The 10,745-nt window shown below is 34.7% G+C and overlaps 1 protein-coding gene across 3 annotated transcripts in view; it reads left to right on the forward strand.

Moving 5' to 3' along the window:
* LOC106465761 (rho guanine nucleotide exchange factor 11-like) overlaps window positions 1-10,745 on the forward strand; it is a 78,546-nt gene that overhangs the window by 19,903 nt on the left and 47,898 nt on the right. The window contains exon 1 of one of the 3 annotated variants that reach the window (XM_022393692.1): window positions 5,232-5,409. The exons of the other annotated variants lie outside the window; for them this stretch is intronic. Within the exon in view, the coding sequence (XP_022249400.1) occupies window positions 5,338-5,409 (72 nt within the window). The 5' untranslated portion in view covers window positions 5,232-5,337. Of the gene's footprint in view, window positions 1-5,231; window positions 5,410-10,745 lie in introns of those variants that run through there. 3 annotated transcript variants of the gene reach the window in all.

Below are 10,745 nucleotides of genomic sequence, written 5' to 3' on the forward strand. Positions count from 1 at the left end.
ACGGATTTGATGCACGAGAAAATAGTGCATGTTGGACGTGAAGAAGGGAGCAAGTTGCACGTGGGGAAAAAAACGCGCCTGATTTAAATGTCACACCTGAACGCTCACATCCTTTTAATTATGTTTGAAATTATGAACATTGCTCAACATCATGAAAATTAAACCTTATTTTCAATAAGCAATCCTGAAAAATATTTGGGGGTGCTTAACTTTTTCCAGGTGTATATAAGGAAATTTTTATTGGTTCCTCATAAATTGTTGGTGTGAAAATAAGCTTGGATCTTTAAGTGTCAAAGAACAAAGTTTTCAATCACCCCTTAAGTGAAATACACTCACACTTGGTTGAGGGGGGAGGTCAAATTTAAGTCCCTTATTCTGCACGGATCTTTCTCCACTGGTCAAGGTAAGGTCGGTTGGAATAATTACGACATTAGTTTCAATCGTTATCTTTCTTTCAGAGGAATCATTTTACGTGTTATCTTCTAATATAAGTGGCTACAAATTGTTTGGACACAGTTTAGGTTGTTTTACTTTATCACTGAAAACGGAGTAATAGGTAGAGTCGAGGTCTTCTACAGCAATGTACACATGTACTGTGGTAGTTATATTTCCTACGTCATCCAGTCTTAGACGCTAATTACGTGAATCTTCCGAGTTTCTATCACGCTTGAGCGGAAATGGTTTAAGGGTGTCTTTCATAAGACAAATTGGTGTTTTATGTGGTTAACAGTCAGAAAATATTTGAGGTCTACGATTTTGTGGCGATGGGATTTGAATTTGAAACGGTTACTAATTACAGTTGTGTTTAGGCATTTAGGTAAAGCTTGTATGGTAACAGTACCTGGTTTTTGAAAGAGTTGAGCGAAACAAACCACTACCAGTTGTAATTGCAGAGATATCATCATTTCGGAACGGACTGATTTTATATTAGGCTTATTGTTAGGCCTAGGACTGATGGTTAAATGTCGCACGCAAATGGACTAAAGCTGTGTAAGAAATTATGCGTGGTTGTTGTTGAAAGATATACAAAAGAAGTGTGTAGTTGGTTAAACTACTGAAAACAGATATATATTTTTAATGTATACTTTTGTTGATACAGAGTTTCGGGCAATGTCCTTCTTTGGGTATCTGTAACTCAACAATAAGTCCCTAAACAAGAAAGGTTCTATTTCGAAGGTGCGTGACACATTATAACAAGTAAATGTGTGTTACAATATGAGAGGTAGGTAGAAAGTAATTTTACCTAAAGGGGTCGAAAGCCGCATGGAGGGTTCACATGTTTTAACCACTCGCACCACTATAAAGTAGGTTGTTGTCTGTCAGTCAGTCAGTAAAACGTGCACATGCCATGGATCTCGAGAAGAATTATGCACTCTGTAGGCTACAACACAGCATAACATGAATTTGACAAGCAAGAACTAAAAATATTTGTTACTCTTAATTTTAGTTTTATTTACTCTTGAAACAGAACACTTTCGATGATCCTGTAGAAGTACATCTGGTGTATATATATATATATATACACACACACACGTGTATATACCACAGCAGATATAAAGTGGTGGTGGAACGGAATGTAAAAGAACTACAAGTTTGATATTTCTTAACGTCTCGTGGGTAGTGTGATGCTGCTGACAACTGATCGCTTTTTGGAAGACTATGTGAGAGATTTTTCTGACACAAATTAGTCGTACACTGAAATCATAAAGATGTGTTCATCTTGAGGATCTACATTTCTCAGACGTGATATCCCTTGTCCTTAATAGCATTGTAAAAAAAAAAGGGGGGGAGTATAGATCAACTCTGGGGCACGAGGACCATTAAGGTTTTTCATACCATTTCATATGACAAAATGCCAGTCAAGTCGTTTAGGATTTCTGTGCAAATGGACTGTTGAAACAAGCACTATGAAACCATTGTCATTGAACACCATATGGTCTATGGAACGTAGCAGTGAGTAGTAGTGTGCTTTGGTAGTGAAAACGTTAAGACGGAACCTTTGCTATGGAAACAACGCTGCATGGCAGTTTTCAAGAATCACAGTCATCAGATAGATCATGAACTGTAACGATGTCAACCTCTGCAACATACTCTCAGTGTATTTTTTTCCAGTTTCATAATACGTGAACTTTGATATGTTTGTTATTTTATTACACTCGTTTGATACTAAAGTGAGGGTAACATCGTTATAGTTTGTTATTTTTCTAGATTTTATACGTTGTCACTCGGTAGAATGGTTAGAAACATTTGGTGTTTTTGCTTCTATGTTGTATTTTGTTTGCTTTCCTATATAGAATCGCAAGTACAAACACATTTATTGTTGTTTACTTTAAGACGGTGTTTGTTGATGCTAATAACCTATGTCTCCGAAACTCTTCATCACAAGTGTTACTTTACACGTATTACAAGTATTAGTAGGTCTTCAATGAAATGCAAGTTTTGTAGAAGTGTCGCCACGGGTTTATTCAAAGGTCGTTGACCTGTACGTAGTACTGAACTCAGAATATCGTAGAAGTTTAGTCTGAAACATGATAAAAACTAATAAAACTGAATAATTGTTTTGATACAAAAACATCGATATGTGTTTTAACAATTTTTGTAAAATACTTTATCATAGTTTGACTTAGTTTTAGAGAAAAGTAGATAAATGATACTAAAAGTTCTGAATTTAACAAAACTGACTGCTTTGTATAATGCCCCCCAATGACACAGCGGTATGTCTGCGGACTTACAACGCCAGAAACCGGGTTTCGATACCCGTGGTGGACAGAGCACAGATAGCCCATTGTGTAGCTTTGTGCTTAATTACAAACAAAAAAAAAAAGCTTTGTGTAGTATTTTTAGTATCTGTTATTTAGTGTATAACAGGTGAAATTGTAATTTCCCCAGAAGGGGGCCGAAGGCTGCCTTTAGGAGTCACCTGTTTTAATCACTGGAACCATTATACGGTTGTGTGTTGTCTATCTGTCAGTCAGTCAGTAGACACTAAAATGACGCCACATAAGGGACTCTTAACGTTACAATTTGTGCTGTCGTGACGTCAGTAAAACGTGCGCATGCCATGAATCACGAGAATAATTATGCACTCTGTTGGCTACAACACAGCATGACATATGAACTTGAAAAACAAGAAATACAAATGTTTGTTACTCTTAATTTTGGTTTTATTTACTCTTGAAACATAATACTTTCGAGGATCCATCTAGTTTATTAGTTTAAGATCACTGTATCACACTGAGAAAGACGAACCACAGATTCTGTTCCTAGTGATTGTTTTTTAACTTATCAGTGGTAGAGGCTAGGTTTATTGGTTACACAAGAATATATATAGGAATTATAATACATAATAATTTATTGTAACTAAAATTACATGAACATTTTTGATGTGAATGCAGTCTGTTTTATTATTTGGAAGTTGTGGTAATATGATTGATATTATGAGAGTTTAATAAGTGTTTGGCATGTTTCTCAATAGCTTTTGAAAAACAAAAAGGTTTTGATGACTAATCAGACCTCGCTGGACTACATATACGTTCTGTTTTAGTCGTCATGTCATTCAGTGACGTATTTTTAACAGATTTCTTTCAACGTATATAGTATTATACTAGCGAGGAATTGAGTTCTCATTCGATTGTAGTTGATTGTATCAGATGGGAAACGACTACAGTAGACCAAATGTCCACATTTCTTTACTCGTCACATATTAGAATTTCCGAACACAAGGCTTAACAAAGTTTTTAATATACTCACGTTCTTCAGGTTACCGAGATTACTTGATAATGATGTACTTTTAAAGTTGTTGTATATATCACAAGTTTAAAGAATGCCACATCACGTGGCTCGTAACAAACGACGTCTGAAGAGCTTCAACGTGATGGTTTGTATTTTTTTCTTTTCTTTAGAAGAATATTTTCAAAATTACGAAACTTAGTAGTTAACATCTGATATGATTAACTTGTACTTCAAGGAGGTTTTTATGTTGGTTAACTTGTTTATATTTGTACTCCAGGGAAGTTTTTATGTTGGTTAATTTATTTATATTTGTACTCCGGGGAAGTTTTTATGTTGGTTAACTTGTTTGTATTAGTACTCCAGGGAAGTTTTTATGTTGCTTAACTTGTTTGTATTAGTACTCCAGGGAGGATTTTATGTTGCTTAACTTGTTTGTATTAGTACTCCAGGGAGGATTTTATGTTGCTTAACTTGTTTGTATTAGTACTCCAGGGAAGTTTTTATGTTGCTTAACTTGTTTGTATTAGTACTCCAGGGAGGTTTTTTTTGTTGGTTAACTTGTTTGTATTAGTACTCCAGGGAGGTTTTTATATTGCTTAACTTGTTTATATTTGTACTCCCTGGAGTACTAATACAAACACGTTAACCAACATAAAAACCTCCCTGGAGTACTAATACAAACAAGTTAAGCAATATAAAAACTTCCCTGGAGTTCATTGTTCGGCAATCTGATTATATGGTAAACAAGGCTTTGTATAGGTTCTATTAGATTGCCGAACAATGAACAACCTTAATATAGCTCCATCTCAGGTTTGAATTTTACAAATATAGGTTTTGATTTAAGTTGATAGATCATTTCTGTTTAGAAAAGAGTTATGTTACTTTTCATATTGAGTGGACGTTTTACGATATGTGTATCCATACTTTGTACGTGAAAAACATATCACCCATATTATGTTTTGTCGCGTATTTTCTTTAATTCTTTAAACATTATTATTAACATGATTTATTTCTGATAAAAAAAAATCTTGAAACTACAAATTCCCGGTAATTGTGAGCCCTTCTGAATTTAGTAACTACTTGTATTCAAATAATATTCTGTGTTAGCTAGCACAATTATTAAGAGTATTATTCATTTCTGTGTGCAGATACTTACCATATGTGGCTATTAAGTATACACTATTTCTCCTTCAACGATAATCAGTTTCAAGAAGTGTGTGTGGCACGTTATCGCACGAAGAGTTGTATGTTAGAGCTGAAGTGGTTAGAATAGATGTGGCTTGTAAGTGTTTTAATACTAAACAGTGAAAAATATATCGCTGATGGACGATGGGGGGCACGTTCGATAACGCTGAGCATGTGTACGCGTTTATACGTGTTAAAAGCTGAGAAAGAGTGCTTACGTAGCTGTTTTATACTGTAGACCTTGAGGTGGTAGAGTGAAATACAGACAGTGGCTGCTCTCAGGCAAGGGCCTGTATACTCTTGTCACAGAAGGATGTGATTCAGGCTGGTTCTGCGTAAAATATAAATGATGGACTGTATTTTTCGTAGTGGGTTCGTTGTGTTGTACTTTTATTCTGATTTAACATATTTATATGTCATATGATAAAACCAGGAACTTTCAACTCTACAATGTTCATTAGCGTCCGGGAAGCACTTTTGGAACTGCAGAAGGTGAGGTTTTGAACGTGTGCACGTGGCAGTATTTCATTCTTTAAAGCCCGTACTGAGTTATTAAAAATAAGTATATTTTATAATATGTTGATACTGATCCGAAAATTAATTCTTTATACACCGTACGTTTGATACGAACTTCAGTTTAATCGTGATTTTCTACTTGTTATTTTTATTTTATAATTGAGGTAGCATCCCCTCTCCCACTTCTGTGTTTGAAAACATTTCAGAATTTCGTTTCATTAGTATTTTGCTCTGCAAACTGTGTTTGTATTATGGAGGAAAGCTGAAGGGGACTATAGTCTTCGTTAGTCGTTTGGACGGAAAGTTGAAGGGGTATTTGCTCTTCCTCTCTGCCCCCCTCACCTAATCAGTATATCGTTTTGAAGGAATGACGGTATGAACAGTTGTTACTTAAGCTTCAGTGATGTAGCCAAAGGTATGGAGGAAGTTTATAAAACGTTGTCACGACGACTTGATTGTTAATACCGTATCGATGTAGACATTTAATATTAACTTCGATAGATCAGTTATTTTAAGGCTGTCTTCGTATAATATCCCAATTTGTTTTCCTTGTATATGTTTTAGATCTTGTCAGAGGAGGTATCAAACTGTTTACGATCTGCGATATGTCTTGGCATTCTTTAAATTAGGATTAAGATTTTGAGTCTGTGCGGTTTGATGACTTGGTGTTATCCTGCACTGTATATTGACTCACCAATTTACTCACCCCCCCCCCCTTTTATGCTTTGATTAAGGGTATTTTAAACATTGGGCTAATTAAAAACTTGTTGCCGTATGTAATATTCTGACGCCGTTAGATGGACAGTTAGCAATGAATCATCACTCGGACGCTGCAATGATAAGTTGTAACGCTGTTTACTGCACATGTCATACACTGGAAAGATTATTGGACCAGCTGTAGTGCAGCATCATTTTATCGTGATTCCAGTTAGCAATGAATCATCACTCGGACGCTGCAATGATAAGTTGTAACGCTGTTTACTGCACATGTCATACACTGGAAAGATTATTGGACCAGCTGTAGTGCAGCATCATTTTATCGTGATTCCAGTTAGCAATCAATGAAAGGAAGCTTTAAATCGTAAACACTTTCGTAAGTGAAAAGAGATTCAGGGACTGGGGCTCGAACCCTGGACGTTAGTATCATGAATTTTTTTTACCCTTTGAAATAATAATAATACCTTTCATTGAACATGGGTCTGTAAAATGTAAACAATAATCAGGAGTACATGTAATATTTAGACAATTTCTGTTGTAATTGAAATATATCAATTTTCTTTTTAGAAATGATTTCCAGACCCAGCAAATCTATTACCAAGAGTGTTTATTTAATTTGTTTTGGTTATTTTGAATGTTTTTTTTATTTGTGAGTTGGAAATTTTGAATACAACAGTAAAAATCTTAGGTATCACAAAATCAAATACACATTAATCTTATTATATATCCTCCCAGTGGCACAGCGGTTGTGTGCTGGCTTACAACGCTAGAATCCGGGTTTCGATACCTGTTGTGGGCAGAGCAGAGATAGCCCTTTGTGTAGCTTTTTACTTCAAACAAACAAACCAAAATCATTATAAAGTCAAATATATCACATATTGAATTGTAAATTGTATCGTGACTGCTGTGGGTATTCGTATTAATAGACGTCCTTATAAAGACAATATAGACTTTTTTATAACTGATGGGAAGATATCATTATGGCAGAAATCCTGTCCCGGTGTCTGACCAGCTGAAACGTGGACACTGTTAAAGTTATTTTATCGTTTTTTTATAAATGGAAGAATGGGATGATTGAATATTTATGCTTCTACTGTGTCGAATTCCTTTTTATTCTGAGAAACATGGCGTGAAGCGATAATTCAATATCTTGCCTTAAACATTATGTATAGGTAAAACTTATGAGTTGTAACCTGTCGTCACTCTGTGGTTACAAACCCGAGCATCATATTTTAAAGAGTTTACATTATGTGTAGTTAACGACATGTATCTACTAGCCACTGAGCTTGCATGAATATTAATATTTCATAGTAATATAGCAATCATTGTTCCTAACGAGGCTAATAATCGTACACATTAGAGAATTTGGTGTAAATTAGTGTTAATCTAATTATATTAGTGATATTTGTATAATTATATATATTTGTTACTTGTTATTTTAATAGCTTTAAATATGTGAAGCTTCAAACAAGCCCAGAAATATTAACTAATTGACTTTAAAACTAAAGATAAAAGATAAAGTTTGAGAATAAAGATAGGAGGGATATCCTTTGGTTTATTGGATTTTCTATCGATACAATGTTTGGGATGTATATATATATATATATAGTATATAATTATGGTTACAATAGTCGCAGTAAACTTTTACTCATAACAGTTTAAAAAGTAGTGTTATTTTTTGTTTATTATTTAGGAAGTTACGCCGAAGTATTTTACTGTCTGATAAGTCTTCAAAAACATTTAATCAAGAATGTGTGCTAAATTTATATTTAGCATAAACACTTCCTTCACGCCTTTTTTTAAAACATGAAACCATGTACAGTTAACCAATCCAACCTAAAAATGAGTTTGGAAAAAGGCGGTCTTTTTTTTTTCTTCTGTCGGTAACAAAACTGCTCTGTAGTTTAAAACTGGTAATTACTGAACGAAATTCGTTTTAACAGAAATGTTTAATTTATTCATAAACGCTAGTCGAACAATTTCAGTCATCTTATATCTATATATATTCTCAAATCAGATATGTATTTGGTGGTCTGTAGATAGATAACCTAGAATATAAAATTATCACCATCGGATGTAACTTCCAACACAAACTTTGTATTTCTACAGAAGTTGGACCGGGCGCAGCTTGTGACTTGTTTGTAGTGATGTGGTCTGAGGTTCGAGATGTGATGCCGTTGAACACGCCTTACTATTCAGATGTGAACACATAAAATTGACAGTCAGTCCCAGTGTTCGGTTCATAGGGCCGGGTGGAGCTTTTATTGGGTCGGGTTCTGCAGTCTGGCTTCCTTGTCTCTATTTTAATGTGTTTATTGTGGCCCAGTGGCTAGAGTACTGGACTGTGTTTCTGAGGTTCCGTAGTTCGCACTCCGTTACCACCAGTAACAACAACAAAAATCGCGCTTGGGGCCATGGACACGTTATATAAGTGGCATGAGAACCTCACTATTTCATCTAACAAAAGTAGCCCAAGTGTTAGCGGTGGGCGATGTTGACTAGCTGCCCTTTCAGACTATCTCTTCAAAATTAAAGAGGGCAGCTAGCGCAGATAGACCCCGAGTAGCTTGGCCAGAAAGTCAACAAATTCTCTATGCAATAATTTAAATTTTGAGACAACTATACTTGAATTCTGGAGGGCTCTAACGTTTATGTTTAACCCACGCGCGCATGAGTTAGTTGCTGTTCAGGTTGAAGATTCAGTTCATGCAGAATATTTTATTTTGGACATGAACGATATCTTTGTTTCGTTTCCCAAATTTAGGAGAGTGTGTGCAAAATGATTTTTCATATATCTAAATAATTTGTAAGGTTAATTATAATAGAGGCATCGCAAAATAAACAATACATTATTGTCAGTGTTTTATGTATATGTGGACTGGGATTCTTGTACAGTCGGTGTCTGTGACTTGTTGGCGATAAATTCGACAATAAACGGACAGCACACACTCCACTTGTTTTAAAATAATATATTCAAAACTAGTCAAACGTATTTACAAAACTTCTTTATACTATGGAATATCAAAGTTGTATTTAAAACTCTAAATAGTTCTCTTTTTTCTTGTCAAAAGTCCACTAAATCTGATTAAATTACTTTAGAATCCAACTGACAAGACGAACTATTTTTCTCTACTTTTATCACAATATTATCAGTGAATAATTCAATAACTTTATCCCATTGGTCACCACAGTTGTATTATGACACTAAATAATTGTCTCCTTTTCCTCAAAGTCCACACAGGCGGGTTCAATTGCTTAACAATACTCTTCGACAAAACCAGTTAACCTTCTTATCTCTATCAAACTGTGAAATTCCCATTAAAATATCAACCGTTATGGCTAATCATTCTCACGCCGGCTAACTTCACGTTCTTTAACCTTTCTCTCTATTTATTTCACTTGACTTCCGCTCTTTTAGTCGCCGCTATTTATATATGTTTATCACTGAGGCCTCACGAATTTTCTGTCAAGTGCGTGAACAGCGCTGATTTAACAATACTCAGTTAAGGTTGCAGGAAAAAATACTGAAGATTCGTGTAACGTGACGTCAACAATATTAGTTAAGCCTCGACAACAATGTAATTGCAAACACACTGTACGACTCTTACGTAACCAAACTTGTCATAACTATCGCCTTTAAAATGATTAACTTTTAAATATTTTGTTATTAAAAATTAAACAATCATGAAATATTAAATCACAAAATAAATAAATAATATTTACACTAAACAATCTTGTATATCCAACAATTATTCTGTAACTTTACGTTTAAAAAAAAACGCTACTGATTAAATGTGCATCATCAGAGAAATGATCAACTACAGGTTAGCCATGATCAGGTTTAATATTAGTAAAGCACTATGTACCAATGTTAATAACTATAAAATAAAATATGATCTGTAATGTGAGCTAAATAGTAGCGGGAAGGACAAGCAGCACATTTGGCATTAAAATATTACGTATGTCAAATCGCTAATATTATGATTTGTTGATGTGAAAGCAGCTTTAATAATGTTGAACACGTACAAAACTTTAGTGTTTATAACTACAAAATCACTTGAAATGTACAGTCTTTGTCTCGGAAAAATATTGTAGTACTATTAATGGTACTTGTGTATATATTTTATATTGTTTAGGTTATGTATCTGCATGTTTTTATTTAATTTCTGTGGTGCATATTGGTGTATAGAATACTAGAAATAAACGACCTTATAGCACCAACATCTGGTTTTTATTTAATTAGACACTCGGCGTTTCGCTTTACAACTTCTTCAAAACTGGTAGCACAAAAAAAAAGCATCAAATGGTTTAAATAACAACTTTTAATAGATTCGATTAGAATTTATCGTTTGTACCAAATGTATCTTTTTACTGTCAGTTACGGTTTGTGTTTTGGCGAAACGTTCCTGAAGAAACTGTAAAGCGAAACGTTGAGTGTCTAATTAAATACAAGCAAGATTTCTGTGTTATAAGGTCATTTATTTCATGGCCAGGTGGTTAGGGCACTCGACTCGTAATCTGCGTGTCGCGGGTTCGAATCCCCGTCACACCAAACATGCTTGCCCTTTCAGCCGTGGGGGCGTTATAAAGTGACG

This window comes from Limulus polyphemus, unplaced genomic scaffold (assembly GCF_000517525.1).
Source record: "Limulus polyphemus unplaced genomic scaffold, Limulus_polyphemus-2.1.2 Scaffold2043, whole genome shotgun sequence".
Classification (NCBI taxonomy): domain Eukaryota; kingdom Metazoa; phylum Arthropoda; class Merostomata; order Xiphosura; family Limulidae; genus Limulus; species Limulus polyphemus.